General features: G+C 47.5%; 1 protein-coding gene across 8 annotated transcripts in view; it reads left to right on the top strand.

Moving 5' to 3' along the window:
• Ulk4 (unc-51-like kinase 4) overlaps positions 1–16,891 on the top strand; it is a 321,706-nt gene that overhangs the window by 210,058 nt on the left and 94,757 nt on the right. For all 8 annotated transcript variants that reach the window (XM_030244183.1, XM_006512024.4, XM_030244182.1 and 5 more), the window contains one exon: positions 2,086–2,184. In XM_030244183.1, coding sequence (XP_030100043.1) covers positions 2,086–2,184 — 99 coding nt within the window. The remainder of the gene's footprint in view (positions 1–2,085; positions 2,185–16,891) is intronic.

The following is a 16,891-nucleotide window of genomic DNA, read 5'->3' as shown; positions in this document are numbered from 1 at the left end:
ATCTGAACAAACTGTGCATTCTAAAGCGAAGGCGGTATCGAACCTGTTCTGAATATAAAGCTGTTCATTTCTGTGGTAAAACCCCTTGCAATTAGTTCTATGAAGGCCCATGGGGTATAGCCCAGATCAGAAGGACTTGACTCTTATCCTGGTACAGTTGAAGCCTATGCATAGTGGCTAAAGTTCTCAGGTCCACAGGATCTGGACTGACCTGGAAGACAAGCCTCTAGGCAAAACTGGGAGGAGTTACCTCAACTGTGTTTACTGAGGTGGGGAGACCTGTCTTGACTGGGCAGGACCTTCTGTGGGCAGAGATCCCAGACTAGAAATGAAGAAAGCTAGCTGAACAGGCATGCATCCATGGCTTTCTGCCTCCAGACCTTGGATGCAGTGCTACAGGCTGCTTCAAGCTTCCCTCCGTCTGTCCGGACTTCCCTGCCTCAGGAGATGGTACCCTTGAACTCCGAGCCAGAATAAAGCCCTTCTTCTTCAGCTGCTCTTGTCAGGGTAATTTAATCATAGCAACAGGAAGGTAACCCAGACAGAGTCTCAAGTTGTGGAGAGCCATCCCTGGAGCCTGGCCATGTAGCATGGGATGGGCAGATGCTCTGCGTGGGCGTTACTTGAGCATGTGGTTGCCATTGGAGATCCAACTGAGAATGTGGTAGTGTGCACAGAGACACGGTGTGTGTGTGTGTGTGTGTGTGTGTGAGTGAGTGGTGTGAACTGGGAGTGTAGGGGTGTGCACAGAGACATCCATGGGGATGAGTGGTGTGACTTGGTGTTGGATAGCCTTGGTTTGACCTCTGGCCCAGTTACTTATATGTGACTTTAGATAACTAAATTCAAGTTTCCTTTCATCCCCTCCCCCAATGTTTTTGGTGTGTGTGTGTGTGTGTGTGTGTGTGTGTGTGTGTGTGTGTGGTATATGGCATGCATACATTCAGGTGCACTCAGAGGCCAGAGCGAGTGGTCAGGTGTCTCCCTCCTTCACTCTCTGCTTCCTTCCCTGAGGCAGAGCCTTTCAATAAACCTGAAGCTAAGACGGAGGGCAGTGAGCTTCAGAGAGTCTCCTATCTCCTCCCACACAGCCTTGTCTGGCTCTTCATTTGAGTGCAGGGAATCCGAATTTAGGTCCCTTATTTTAAGTAACAAACACTGTAGCCCACTGAGACATCTCTCTGGCTGTCACCCACAATAAGAGTTTCTACACTTCAATTTTCTCACTTGGAAAGTAGGGCCAGAAGTCTGGAGATAAGGCGCTCACCCAGTGCAGGGAAGATGGGTGCTCACCCACTGCAGGCTATAGAATGTGTGAGCTTTGAATAGGAAATGTCCCCCACTGGGTGTGTGGTTTTGAACTTGTGGTCCCCACCTGGTGGTACTGTTTGGGAAGGTCATGGAACCTCTAGGAGGTGGAGCCTCATTGGAGGAAGAAGGTTGCTGAGTGTGGAGCTTGAGGTTTCCTGATCCACTGAGACATGAGCAGGTGGCCTCAGGCTCCCACCCCCACCCCCTTCACTGACCAGACCCCCAAAGTGTGGCCAGAGTGAGTCCCTCCTCCCCACAGCTCCTCCTTTGCTGTGACCAGAGTGAGTCCCTCCTCCCCACAGCTCCTCCTTTGTTGTGGGATTTGTTTTGAGTCAGGATCCCATTGTGTACTCTTGGCTGGCCTGACATGATTTGTGTCCTAGGCTGGCCTTGAATTCACAAAGCACCATGTTTCACAGAGTTGCACCTTTGAGAGTTTTGGTCTCGGTGATGAGATGAGGAAAGTAACTAACAAAGTGTTCCTCCACAAAGTGTCCCCCCACAAAGTACCCCACCACAAAGTGTCCCACCACCCTTCCTACAGCAGCCCCTCCCCCCTCCTTGTTGTGTTGCCTAGGACTCTTCAGGTCTGCACTGCTGTCACAGTGTCCTGAAGCACAGTGTCCCTTCCAGGGCCTCCATCCTTCCAGCACTTGGGGACAGGGCAGCCCTGCCCTCCTCAGCCCCTCTCATCGTGTCCCCGAGTGCACAGGCCTCACACAGTCAAGCTGACGAACCACCTGGATTCCATGCATTTCCTTTCCTTTGTTCCAGGTCCAGAAGTCAGGCTCAAGAGGGGACACACAGGCTGCAGAGGACCTGCTGCTTCTCAGCAAACCACTCACAGACCTCATCAGCCTGCTTATCCCACTGGTAAGGGCTCACCTGTGTGCATCTGCAGAAGTGCAGAGACTGAAACAATTTTATCTGAATTTCACAAATGCGTGAGCTCCTGTTATTTTGATTCCCTTCAGAACTGGAACCAAAGGAGCCCCCAGCGGCCACTTGTTTTATAAAATACTAAATTTATACTTGACTTTAGGCCAGGTGGCTTATCACTGAGATAATATTTAATGTCCAAGTAAAATGCTGTACATATATTAAATGAGCTCTTGAGAGACAGATGTGTAATAGTGGGTATGAACTACACAGTGAGACCCTGTCTCAAGATGGGTAGATTAATCTATACATACATGCATACAATTAATAAATAGGGCAGAATCAAATCCAATTAGTTCTTAATGAAAGTATGATAAAAACGCAGTGACTTTCCCTAAGAAAGGACAAATCCACTGCCTTCCAAGAGTCATCTAGACACAAGCCCCTCACCCTGGATAGGGCAGGGGGAAAACAAGCAGGATTATACAAAGCCACTGAACTTCTGGGTGAGACCAGGGCTTACCTGGAACTCCAGCCAGCTCAACGGTTTCAACCACACTGAAACAGGGAGCTGGGTGGCTCCCCTTAGACAGCAGCCAGCTGGAGCCCACTGGTAAAACTCCATAACTTATAGAAAGCAAAAGGCCTCATGGAGATCCATGAAAGTGGGCCTGTTCGTGCCTCCAGAACCAGACGAGCAAGCGCTGTGTGCCTCTGGCCCCTGCCTCTGTGAGCCCGGCAGCTCACTGGTGAGGTCAGGACAGCATTTGGTGTTTACTGCCCTGTGGCTTCAGGGACCACCAATGTAATTTGGGTGAATAATTGTATGAATTTGGGTGCATCCAGGAAGTTAAGGTAAGGTGTGTGGTCACCTGTAATCCCAGAACTCAAGAAGCTGAGGCAGGAGGATTACCTGAAGCTTGACTCCAGCCTGGACTACATGGTAAGTTCCAAGTCAACTGTGTTACAAAGTGCGAACTTGTCTTACCAGTAAAAACACCAAATAAACAGACAGATGAAAACCACCCTAAAGGTTCAACCAGAGAAGCACAATTAGCAGTGGGTTTCTTTCATAAATTAGAAATGACAGCGAGAGTATAGGAAGTGTGAAGTAGGCTCAATGAACTAACCAAGGAGCCACAGCAATCACGAAAGACCTTACTGCACTGTGTCCACGAACATGGGCTTGCTCTAGCTCTGTGCTCAGCATCGGCAGCAAGGGCATGGCAGACATTACTTACATAGCAGTATGTGACCTTATTGGTTGGTTCCACCGATAGTAATGAGGTCATGTGATGGCTGTGGACATTCAGCCAGCTGGCCTTGGCTCCATAGGCACCAGGTGGTCAGGCAGTGTTGGAATAGCAAAGCTCTCCTTGTGCCTCAGCAAGGATCGCACTTAATCCCTTCTTTTCTCTGATGTGGGGCCCACCTTTACTTTACAAAGAAGGCCCCTGGAGCTGCTGAAGCTAGAAACACAAAACTTCAGAGCTTAGTCTGATCTCAACACCCACGTGTACCTCACCAAAGTTCCCATTGGCCTCTGGATTAGCTTTGAACCCTTGAAACCCTAAACGCAACCGGGTTCAGAAATAGGTGGTAGGGGCAGGCTGGGGTAGAGGGCTGCTCTGTGTTTTCTGGTATTGTTTTAAGTGGGAGAGGTTTCCATGACAGTCAGTCTTTACAGCAGGGGGAGGGGGGCTCTGGTGGCTTCAGGAGATGTGCTGAAGGGAGGGTGTGACAGACAGACACATGGACAAGAAACGGTCTTGCCAACCTCACCAAGCGTTTTTTGTTTAGAATAATGAAAGGAGCTGTCCTGTGCCCTGCTATGCAGTCATATCCAGCTCCTTACAGAGGTGACTAGGGAACATAAATGGTTTCAGAATGCAGGCTTCAGTCTCTCCCAGCCACTGTTGCCAGCCCTGCCTGCCACAGCTGCTGGGGCCTCTCAACTTTATTTTCTGCGCTATATGGCTTTGGGTAACAGACTCAAATCTCAGGGGAGGGGAACAATCAGCCTTCTTCCGGAGAGCTCTGCCTCTTCCAGAATTGTTCTTTCAACAGGTGTCTGTCCCGAGTGGCCGGGAATAAAACATAAACAGGCTATAATGACATGTGTCACACTGGGGCAGAGCAGACCACATTTAAAAGGCCTTGACTGCGAACTCGGAAGACGGCCCTGTGTTTTGTGTTCTGAGCTGATCTCTCCTTTAAGCCTGCAGTTCCTGGAGTCAGTCATCAGGTGGATCTTTGAAGTGGGCAGATGTGGCCCACCCTGCCTCTCACACCTGTGCTGCCTGCAGAGCCTGCCCTGTCAGCTCTGATCTTGGGTGTCTCCACCAGCACCTCAGGCCTCCAGAAAGTTCCAAGGATGGCGCAGAGGCTCCTGTGGAAGTACCTTTCCTATTTGTCTAAAATTCCTTTATATGTTACATTGAACGACTTAAAACAGCCCATGTCTGCCCTGGTCGGCAATGGCCATGCCTTTCACTTGTGTTGAGCTTTTATGAGCAATAGAAGACAAGTCACTGGCTAACGTAACACAGGCTTCCTTACTTGAGTTGGAGTCATATGTGCCTTGAGGACAGGCAAGGGACAGGGCCACCCAGACTCTGTCTCTGAGGCCTCCTAGGACTGACAAGAGGAGCAGGCGATGGAGCCCAGCTCAGCGATGCTGCGTCAGAGCCTTGGCTTCCATCCAAACTCTGCTAACGTTGTCATGTGCGGCCGAGTTTCGCCGCCTCATCTTATTGGTTTGGTTGGAACTGTGTCTCCTGCCTGGAGCAAGGACTTCTCTCAGCCCCCAAACCCTAACTACCCGAGATGTGGTCTTCTGTTCAGACCAGAGTCCTGGGACACAGATTCTAGAGTCCTCTTTGCAGATAGCTCTTGTCTTCAAAGACAAATTCTTTTACAAATTGTTCAGATTCTTCCCAGAGCGCCCCCTGCACCCCCTTTTACAGATTTCCTTCTGGACACGGGTTGCATGCTCAGTCTTCCAGCCCTCTACTCCCAAGACCTCCTCTCATTGACCGCTTCAGAGTGCTGGTGCCGCCGGGCGTGGTGGCGCACGCCTTTAATCCCAGCACTCAGGAGGCAGAGGCAGGCGAATTTCTGAGTTCGAGGCCAGCCTGGTCTACAAAGTGAGTTCCAGGACAGCCAGGGCTACACAGAGAAACCCTGTCTCGAAAAAACCAAAAAAAAAAAAAAAAAAAAAAAAAAAAAACCAGAGTGCTGGTGCCTCAATGGTGCCTTGGCCTGTACTGGGTGTGCATGAATTACCCCAGTGCTGTCCCCTAAGTGAGCCCAGCTCACTGAGATGCTGGCTTCTGGCCTGAGGCTCTAATGGATTGGTAGATATTTGCCTAATCTATGTGAAGTAGATCATACCCCTCCAGGTTCTTACTGAAGCCTTGAGTTTCAGCAATGGCCATGACAAGAGTGTTGTCCTGTGTCTTTTCTGGGAAAGATTAGCACACATTTATAGCTTTGCATAAAGTGACAGCATAGGAGAATCACGGTGAAAGGCACGTGAAAAGCATCAATCCCTGGTCTGTTCCAACAATCTTGTGACTCCAAGTCCCCTTTGCATGAAAATGTTGGGGTTCATGTGTATGTAGTGCTTTGCTCCCCATTTGTTCCCACGGGTGCTGTTGGGCCATTTATATTTCTGAAACCATTTGAGCCCTACCTCTGATTGACCAGAAAGGACACAATAGCACTGACAAGGGCCTTGTAGAAGATTACTGTACTTGCAATTTACACAAACAAAACAGAACAACCCTAGCAACCAGGCAGCTCTAGTGAGCACAGAGGCTCTGAGTGTTGACTCTGGATACCGTTGTCTGTGGCCATACCATCCTGAATGTGCCCTGCCTCGTCAAAATAGGAGCTATGCACTGTCACCTTCTTCTACAAGGAGAGACCCAGAATGTGGCAGTTGGTGTTTAGATGTGTGTAGTTTTAGGAAAGGAAGATTCCAGTGCTACAGGTGTGCCCCCTCCCATTACTCTATGGATGTTTTTAATGATGTAGTTTTATTTTAGCTTTTAAACAGCATTTTGTTCTTGGCTGTGGTGCCCTAAATTAAGAAGGCATTCCCTGATGGGATAAAAAGGGTCCTGATGAGCTCCCAGAACGCCTCTCACCCATGGAGGACCCACAGTGCAGCACTCATTGTTCCCTCAAGCCAACTCTCCTGTTCTAGTGTTCTGCGATCTTCCCGGGGGAAACGTGAACAAGTATCTGTCCACCTCACAGGACACGGAGGGAAGACTACCAAGGTGACTCCGCCAAAATCTAGCTTAGGGAACCAATGAGTTAGTTGTGTTTTCTTACTATAGCGTAACTAACTCAAAGGCAGATACATATCCAAAGAGCCCAAGCATGGTTGACAGTTCAAGAGAGCTGGATTTGCTCTGCCCACGTTGCAGACAGTTCCACCAAAGGGTCTCCTCTTTCCTAGAAACTGTTGCTAGTTATAAAACATTTCGGAGGGGCCTTGTGAGTTTGAAAGGCTTCCTCTTCTTCCTCCCTCCTCCTCCTAAAGGAGTAGACAGTGGGACACACTGAGGAAAATGGGGAGTGAGAGGGACAGAAGGGCTGGGACTCTGAGATACAGGTCCTATCTAAGCTGTTGATGGAAAGGTTTGTTAGCTAGCCCTTTGTTCCATGTTCCCTGTACTCCTGCCTTGACTTAAAAAGCATAAGAACACAGTATTTCTGCAGAGTTATGCTTGGGTTTGTATGTTCTCTGTGAGGACAGAGCCTTAGTAGTTTGACTCACAAGTTGGGTTGAAAGATTGACTTCAGAGCCAGGTCCCGTGGTCAGAACTTTACTGTGACTTTTCTATTTACATATCTCCCATCTTGTGATCAGGATGATAATGATCTGTGCATTTAGGGGATACAGAACTAATGACTTCACTTTATTTAGTGGGATCAAAAAGTGATCAAACAAGTACAAATAGCCCCAAGAGAGCTGGTCAAAGCAGTCAGGAGAGAGCAAAAAACCAATTATTTAGACTGGGGCTGTGGCCCCATGGTAAAGCTCTTGGTTACCATAAAGACTTGGCCTCAGCCCCAGCAGGGGTTGTGGGTGGGGTGGGGAACCACAACAAAACACTTCCCTGTGTTAGCTTCACCATGTGTACTGAAGCTCATTAAATAATGCAGGAAATTAAATTAAACTAAACAGTAAACACACGTTTTCACTTTTCAGTCTTTGGAGTGGGAAACTGATTATGGACTCTTAATTGGCAAATTAAAATGTAAATAGGTATGTGTCAAAAGCTTTGGAAATATCCCTGCCTTTAATCCCACTTCCAGAAGTGAGACTGCATAGGAAATAGTTGGAAGTGTGGGGTGTATTTGTATAAATACATAAACTCATGACATTATTTTCAACATCAAAATACTTCTTAACAACTTGCAGATTGCTCAATTGGAAATTATGTTCTGTTTTTGATTTTTTTTTTATTTGTGTATGAACATTAGTGAGGGGATCAGGGGTGACTTCTGGCAGTGTCATTACCTTTGCTGAGGTAGTGCCTGGCTTCTGCTGCAACACTGGGTACTCTAGGCTAGCTCACTCTTGAATTTCCGGGCGGTTCTACTGTCTCGGCTCCCATGTCACCAGAGAAGCATTGCAGACGCGAGACCACTGTTCTGGGCTTTTAGGTAGACTCTGGGAACTCTTGCACAGGTCATCAGCCTGGGTGGCAAGTGCTTTTCTCCAGTGAGCCTTCTCTCTGGCCCTAAATTCTGGTTTTAAGGTAGAATTCTATATCACTGAATATGATTTTTAAAGCATATTTAACAATGTAGGAAAATAATCTAACATGACATTAATCAATGCCAGGGTGCTATGAGATGATAATTCAATGTATATTTTTTAAATGTATATATAATTGAAAGATCTTATGCATATAGTTTAACCTATGTTTAGAATAAACAATGTTTATATTTATTTAACTATTTTGTGTGCATGTGTCTATTAACAATGTCAAAATACCAATGTGGAGGCCAGAGGACAGCTTGCAGAAGTCAGCCCTCCTTCTACCATGCAGGCCTTGGGGATCAAACTCAGGTCATCACGCTTGGCTCCTTCACCTGCTGCTCCTACTGATCCATCGCCCCAGCCCTTAAAATGAGCATCTCCTAATGTAATGATGGGCACGCACGCAGCATCCTTCAGGACTGATGCACACACACAGGCTGCCCAGTCCTGACTGCACAAAGGCTCCCTTTGCTATCTGAACAAGGGTGTTAAGCCTTGAACGTGGAGAAATGGAGTTCTTAGCTCCCACCTAGAACTACCTTAGCCGCTGCAGACGCCCATCAGGTTGGCCAGACATTAGCTGCTTATGTCATCATGGCAGCCTGTACCTCATCTGAGGAAGGCACAGGGGAGTCCCCAGGCAAAAGGGTCCCAGCACCTGCCAAGGACAAGGCAGCTGGTCATGAGCCGCTGTCCTCCTGGCTAACAGTGGTTGCTAGATTCCGGTGCAGCTGCTTTTCCCATAAGGCATTGAGGCAAGGTACCGAAGTTAGCAGAGCTGGCCGGTCTGGAAGCTGGAAGGCTCCATCCACCTTACATCCTGTGAGGTTGCCTACTCAGGAGTAGTTTGTGTGCACAGATGGTGATCCATCCCAGGCTGGCAGGAGCCTGCTCACAGCAGGTGTGCCTGATGACATATGGCTCTTGCCGGTCATCTGCTCGGTTCCGTAAGGCCCAAGAAAAGCAGACGTTGCTGTTTTCTGATGGTTTGCACATTTGCAGTTCCTGGCACTGTACACAGTGGTCAGGCCATAGGATGCCACTGCGCTGGGAGATGGGGTCGGGTGGAGGTAGAGAGGAGTCCCAGCGTTGCCTCCAAACGCATGCTGCAGCAGAATTATGGGAGGCTGCCATGACCCTCACAGAGAAGAGAGCTTGACACTCTTGTTAGAAAAATGCATCGAAGGGAGCCAGTCAGTGAACTCGGGCTGCTGCCCCCAGACTCAGGGAGCCGAGCAGCCAAACCAGAGTCAGCAGAGGTAACAGTGAGGACCGGGATCAGACTCACCACACACAGGAAGAAGGCCGAAGGGCTCTCTGTGTGGAATTTAAGGAAGCATTTAGAAACATCACACAGGTCAGGCATGATGGCTCAGCAAGGGAGGGCAATTTTTCCAAATTTAAATTATTAGTACTCTCTTTTGGAGACAATATCTCACTATGAAGCTCTGGCTGACTTGGAACTCACAGAGAGTGAGTTCAGAGTGCTGGGACCTGAGTTCGATTCCTCCCAGCCCAAAGCCCACATGGTGGGGAGAGAGACCTGACTCCCACACGTTATCCTCTGAGCACACATGCACCTTGGCATGAGCATGCTTGCTTTGGAGTGCGCATCTCTCTTGGCTTCTGAGACACTGACCTGAGCTGTGAGAAACATTGTCTGCTTCACGAATCTGATTCTTCCAGCCAAGGGCAGTGTGCTGGTGCACTGTCTGTGGGCTAAGAACAGTTGGGTTGGCCTCCTGTGGCCATAAAATGTCTCATGGTACTATAATACCCAGTTCAATATGACTAAGATGAACATGAAACCTTGTGTTGAATTTAAAAATAATACTTTTCTACTTTTAGACAGAGCAAATCTCATGTCTTGTACCTAGTATTGTATCTGTGAGATGAAAATAGTGATTTCTTTACAAAAGAGAGAGAGGGTGCACATTCCATTCATTCTTGCTGTCCCAAAGTATCCTTCTGCAGAGGACACATGCTTCCTAACAGGTCTACTTTTTAGTCACCATTAAAGAACACAGCTCCTGCCTCCTCTCCAGCAGGCTGTTGTGGGTGGGGTCCCTAACTCTGTGTGTACCGCAGGTGACACCCACAGGAAGGCACCTTTCTCTGGGTCAGCTCCATGTACCACTTCAGCTTGCATTGCTATAAGATTCACTTATGAAACAGTAAGATAGAGATAATTAAAAATAACCAGCATGAGGTTTGCAATGAGACTCAGCAATAGTCGGTGGGATAGGAGTTACAAAGTATTCCCTGGGACTGTTCTTAAAGACTGTTCTTACAGGCAGTTTTCAGAGTAGCTGAGCATGTGTTTCTACTTATCGCCATTTATCCTCACACAGGTTGTTTTTTAGAATTTTTGAGGCTCTTTGCCATGGACTCTGATGCTTTGGCCCTTGCCTTGTAGGAATCACTTTTCCCTGGCTACACTACGAAGTAACAAGACAGTAACAAAAGCAGCCTGCGAGAGAAGGCTTGGTTGGGCTCATAGCCGACTGGTGCAGCCTGTCCTGGTAGACAGTCCTGGCCTCAGAGCTCAGGGCGCTGGCCAGGTTGCATCTGTGGTCAGGAAGCGGCGAGGGATGAATCCTTGTGCTTGGTTCACTCTCCCCTTTCAGGACCAAAGTCCATGGAATGGAACCCCCCCCCACCCCCGCCCCCGGGATTAGAGTGGCCTGTCCAGCATCAGTTAACCTAATCAAGACAGTAACTCAGCCAAGCTAATCCCCTCATAAACACAGGCATAGAATAACTTAATCAAGGCAATTCCTGACAGACATGGCCATATACTATTCTAATCTCGATAATGCCTAATGAGAGTACCTGGTAGCCTTTGTTCAAGGCAACTCCAGACCTGGCTGGGTGATCGTCAGCCCTGATCATCACAAGCATAGGTTGCTAGAAAAAGCCACATGGTGGTGTGGATGCTCAGCCTGGAGTGGGCGTCTTCATTTTCTGTTTGGTCAGCTTAGCTGTGGTTGGTTGCCACATTCCCTTGGGAGGGAGCTGGGCTCAGGAACAGAGGTCATGGGGTGCGCTACCTCTTCCTGATCCTTCTTCCACGGGGCCTGTGGAGGCAGCACACAGTCAAGGCCCGCAGACAGACACTCATCTTCTGAGACACTCAGTTATAGATACCTTCAGACTATTCCTTCCCATCTTCCTTTACATATGCATAGTTTGTAAGGGAAATATTTTTCAACTCAGAACTATTTCTGTAATTATGGCTAGCTCATAACGTAAGATTCTCTTGAGGCAAAAATAAGAAACTCATATTTCATGTAAATGAAGTCTCACAGCTGTCAGATGGGCGGAGGCCATGGTCATTACAGAATCCTCCTTGCAGAAACACTGCAAATACGGGAAATGCCATGTTTAACTCAGTCATCAGCACAAGGGAGGTGGAAGGCCTGACCCTGTGTCCCGCAGGCTCCTGTTCTAGAGTCGGCTCAGACCTAACGAACATCTTACCACGATGAACAGAGATGCTCTGACCAGTGATGCCGAGCACAGGCATCAGTCCTGAGGAAGGCTGACAGGCTAGGTGGCTGTCACATCCATGCTAGGACAGCATGTGGCCTGCGTGTGCAGATGGAGGTCCATGCCCTCTCCCTGAAGCTGAAGTTACAAGCTATTGAGCCTCCATGTGGCTTCTGGGAATCGAACTCAGGTCCTCTGCAAGAGCAGCAAGTGCTTTTAATCACTGGGTCGTCTCTCCATGCCCTGCTGTTGCTTTTTGAGATAGGGCCCTATAGCCCGGGCTGGCCTAGAACTTAGGGTGATCCCCCTGTCTCATCACCCAAATCCTGGAATTATAGGCATGAACTACCACCACACCCAGCTGCCATGTATGGCTTATGTGCTACTGTTCTCTATTAAGTTAAAACACTTACATACATGTATGTTTCATATATATGCATCATGCCTTCCGTAAGCAGAATTCAAAATACTTAGAATGCAGAGGTTGGCCTCCTACTCACAGAGCTCTGCCTGCCTCTGCCTCCCCAGTGCCGAGATTAAAGGCATTGCCATGATTAATTACCTTAATGTCAGTCTCTCTGATCACTTGCTGTGACTTCTGCCTGCTTTTTCTGCTTCATCTGCCTTGGTACAGCACCTTTGAATATTAATAAGTGCATCTTGTTGTCACAGCAAATGGATCTTTCATTTTCTTCTTGCTATTTCTTATTTTGTAGATATTTTAATTACAAAGATGGCATTTTACAGATAAATGTATCGGTTCCTTTATACTTTGGGGGCTTTACATCTGGTTTTTAAGGGTCCTTCCATCTGAGATGACAGATGTAATCAGACATGGTCACTTGTGCTTTCTTCTAATGCCTGCATGGTCTTGCTTCTGTGTGTTGCCTTTGGGTTTTGTCCAGTGCCATTTTTCTGTGAAGAGTGAGGTGGACATGTATTGGTAAAAGTTTTCAGGGATCAAGTGCTGTATAGATTCTGTGCCCAGAGTCACACCTGCAAGGTCACACCTGCAAGGTCACACCTGCAAGGTCACACCTGCAAGGTCACACCTGCAAGCCTCCATCTATATTTCACCCAATACAGTTAGTTTTGTTACCAAACAGTTGGAAATATCACACATTCTTGTAGATGACAGCCAAGCATCATCCTATGAAACTTTTGTCTCCCTGGCCTAAGTGAATGTCTGATAGAGATAAATGCAGGGGCTGGGTGTCAGGGATCTCTTATGACACAGAAACGGAGGGGAGCTCTGTTAGCCTGATTCTCTGACTGTTCTGCAGTCTTGGATCCAGCCAACCATGAGCTGGATCATTTGTAAAGAAGATCACGTCTGTTTCAAATATCTAGAAGGTCACGTCTGTTATGAGTGTGTAGAAGATCATGTGTGATAAGCATGTGGAAGATCACCTCTGTAGTGAGCATGTACGGATGATTTTCTCACCATTCTCTGATCAGTATAGCACAGCAATGATTTGCATCATGTTTACATTGTGCTTGATCCTATGGTGTCCCAGACATGATCTGAAGTCCACCCAAGGCTGCATAGAGGCTATATGCCCTTCCACTTTGGTTAGCATCTGCAGGTTTCAGTGGCCTTTGCAGGTTCCTTTGTGTACTTAGGATGACAAGGGAGACCACTTGAAGCTGAGTCCCACTGATTTGCCCCTCCCCCACCCCCGGCCACCAGCAGAGCCACTGGAAGTCAGGTCTCCAGGAAGCGCTGCTATCCTTGTCATCCGACATTCCACTCAAGGGTCAGGCCCTTGACAGGAGACAGTGGTGTTGCCAGAGTCAGCTGGGTCAGCTCTGAACTCTTCAGCTATGGTTGCAAGGGCTTCATTGTGATCAGACATGTGACAGCAGTGGGCAACTTAGTACAAGCTCTCTACCTCCAAAGCCAGATACAAGGCTGGCAAAGGTGGCTCAGCAGGGGAAGGGGCTTGCTGCCAAGGTTGACAACTGAGTTTTATATCTGGGACTCACATGGTACATAGAACCCACAAGTTACACTCTAAGTAAAAGTAACTTTAAAAGGGGACAGGATAATACACACTAGAGTCATTTGGAGATCAGAAGGGTTAGGTACTGCAGGGTCTTGGCAAGGCCTTGGAGCAGAGTCCACACCCCACCCTACTTCCTCTGCTCCGTGTTGTGTAGTCCCTGAGTTATAATACTGTGTGGTGAAACCCACGGTGGTGACAGATTTCTCCAGAGTCTAGGGCTGTGTGTGCTCTGTTGTAGTTTTGCCTCTGCCTGAAGCCATGCGATTGTAGATGCTCTCTGAAAGGCCAGCTCTTTGTCAAGTTTGAAGCCACTGAATAGCGTGGCTATTCACCCGTAACCGTGATGCAGTGGGTTAGCTGTTTTGATAACAATGTTTGGCTTTTTGTTCTGGCCTTATGCCTGCAGCATTACCCTGTCTATGGGTCTCAGGGGTTTTCCCATGCTGCATGCCCTGTAATCATATTACCCCCATCTGATAAACAGCTAGCTCGTATTGTAACAAACCTCTCTGCACACAGCCTTGTTAATGTGCTAAAATAATGGACCCGGGGGCATTTCCAAAGAGTGTGACTCTACAATTAGCCGACCTGGAGGCTCACAGCATGCTGATTGAGTTCTACTATGCTGCAATCACAGGGGTCCTCAGAGCACACCAACCATACTGCAGAGGCGCCTCTGGGCCCTCAGAGTCCTTCAGTCCCAGCTTAGATAAACAGTCTTATTTCATTCAGTCTGGATACGTCTCTTGGATAAATGAACCATGTCCTTTGGAAGCTGTGACTTTGAGTTAAAGAATTCACGCTAAACATCCAGACGGTAAAGGCTTAACTATGCTCCATCAGTGTCTCTCAGACTTGATTCTGCTGTAAATCACTTGGTTGGTTTAGTGTTAGGCACAATTTTTGTAGAATTGGCCTTGCAGTTTTTTTGTTTTTTTTTTTAAAGGACAGCCATTGCCTCCTCGGAACTCACACTTTTAAAGAAAGCCTGTATCACCTCTTATTTTCTTTGAGGGCATACCTTCTACTTCATACCTATATTCATTAGATCTGAACTCTTCAGAAAGGAATTATTTTAATACAAGGGAGGATTTTCACAGTCTTTGATTCAGTCAACAGCCTTTTTTTTCTGTGTGTGTGTACATATACTTGTGTGTGTGTGTGTGTGTGTACATATGCTTATGTGCATGTATGTATGCATGCTCATGTGTGCTGGGCACACATGTGTTAGGTGTGGGTGTATGTCTGTGAGCATGTGCAAGTCCAAGGTCAGCATCAGATGGCTTCCTCCATTGCTCTCTACCTTATTCCCTGATGCAGGGTTTCTCAGTTGAACTCAGATTGATTGCTTACTCCCAGAATCCTCTTCTCTCATCTTCATGTGCTGGGATGACAGGTGGGTCACCACACCCACTGTCTTTTACACATGATCTGGGATCTGAACTGCTGTCTTCATACTTGTGTCCACACACTCTGACGTCCCCAGTCCCCCAGTCAAGAGTCATTCCAGCTTCTGGACTCTAGTTCTGCGGGCACTTTCCACAACAAACCCAAACATTTGTGCATTTTTGGTTCCTTTCTGATGGTCCTAACACACTGAGTCTTTTGGAAGCTGTTAGCAGTATCCCAAGCCCCTACTGTATGGAGAGGTTAGTATATAACTCATGACACATGGAGGCCATTTACCCGAGTGTCTGAGAAATTTTCCTTTCCTTTTTTTAACTGTAGGGATAGGATTTTTAATTGCAATAGGAATGATCATCACAAGAAGCCAAGCAATGTAGAAGTGAGTAGTAAAACTACCCACCCCACCCCCAACACACACACATACACACACACACACACACACACACACACACACACACACACACACACACACACACACTGTGGCATTTGGCCTATTACATTTGATCTGCCTCTGTCATTCCCTTTGCAGTCACAAGCTCCTGGGTCATGGGTATGGGCACACTCTTCTCTGTACTTGCTCTGTATTTGAGTATTATGAGCTCTTTGACATCTGCATCTGGCTGCCAGTCTTGTGCTTCTCAGTGGCTGAATGGCATCAGTGTGAACTTCAGACGCTCCTAGGGTCGTGTGCAGCACATGCTCTTCTGAATGCCCGCAGTAACTTTCTGGTGCTGCCTTCAGGCTTCGGCACACTCCGCGTTTGCATCAGCTCCCACAGTAAGACAACTGGCAATCAGTGCTTTTAATGACTACTGATCTGGTGGGGCTCAGTTTCTGCTCGAAGTCTGCAGTGCCCCCATTTTTCTACTTTCCTCCCCTAACTGCAGCTTCCGACTCTTCTTAGCTCTGCTATTTATGGATGAAGATTCAGCTCAGGAAGCTGCAGTTTGGATTTGTTGTTCTTCATGTTGTTGTTGTTGTTTTGTTGTTTTTGTTGTTGGCTGTAGCATTAGGAAGGAGCACACAAACTCAAAATACACAAAATTCAAGGCATTAAATTTGACAATGTGGAAAATAGATGAAAATAATAGAAAAATATAAATTGCCAAATTTGGCTTCAAAGTAAGTAAATATCAAACTCCAGAAGGCCGGTCTGTGAACGGCACCTACTCCATCTAGATCATGTGGCTTGTGATATAAGGATCTTTATCTACTGAGCCCTCTCACAGGTCCCAGTCAAAACAGTTTGAAAAGTTAAATGTTGGTTTCTCGGTACACAATCACCCTGTCTGTGTTCTAGAGGTCCTTTTTTCTTAGAAATCACCTTTCTAAGGACGGTCTGTGATAGGAAACAGAGTATGATTTTCCCTGGCTGAGGAACAGAGAGGTGAGAAGCAGTTAGAGCCGCTGCGCTTCAGAAGAGTTAAACACTAGCATCCCCTGAGTCACGACTCAGGAAACACGACTGTATGACCTTGGTGTGTCAGGGGGGCTCTGGTGCTCAGGTTCCTGAGACACCTGAGGAGGAGAGTCTTCCTGGAGGAGGGGAAGCAGAGAGCAAGATTAGGGGAGATAAAGGGCAGTGACCCTAAGAACTGTGCCACCCCCCTCACACCTCTTACTTGATCTGGCCCAGCCCTGTCTCCTACAGGGTGCACACTCCTGCAATAGCACCACCTACTGGGGACTAAGTGTTCAACACAGGAGCCCTTGGGGACAGATTCCAATGGGGCATTTTGCATTGTAAGTGCTGATGTTCAAATATTGCCATGTGGTTTACAAATGAATCCTAGATACTAAAGAGACAGGCACCCCCTGTGTAGCCCTGGTGATCCAGAACACAGAGCCAGTGGCAAGGCTCCCAGCTCATTGTGCTAAAGTGATAGCGAGTTTCCTAGCCTACTTACAAACGTCTCTCAACTGACGACCATTTGCATTTAGGATGAAGATGAGAAAACTTTAAAAAGAAAATCTAACCCAACAGAATAGTGAGGGACCAGTGTCAACAGGGAAGGAA

Source organism: Mus musculus, chromosome 9, assembly GCF_000001635.26.
Source record: "Mus musculus strain C57BL/6J chromosome 9, GRCm38.p6 C57BL/6J".
Classification (NCBI taxonomy): domain Eukaryota; kingdom Metazoa; phylum Chordata; class Mammalia; order Rodentia; family Muridae; genus Mus; species Mus musculus.
This window is presented reverse-complemented; position numbering and strand designations above follow the sequence as displayed.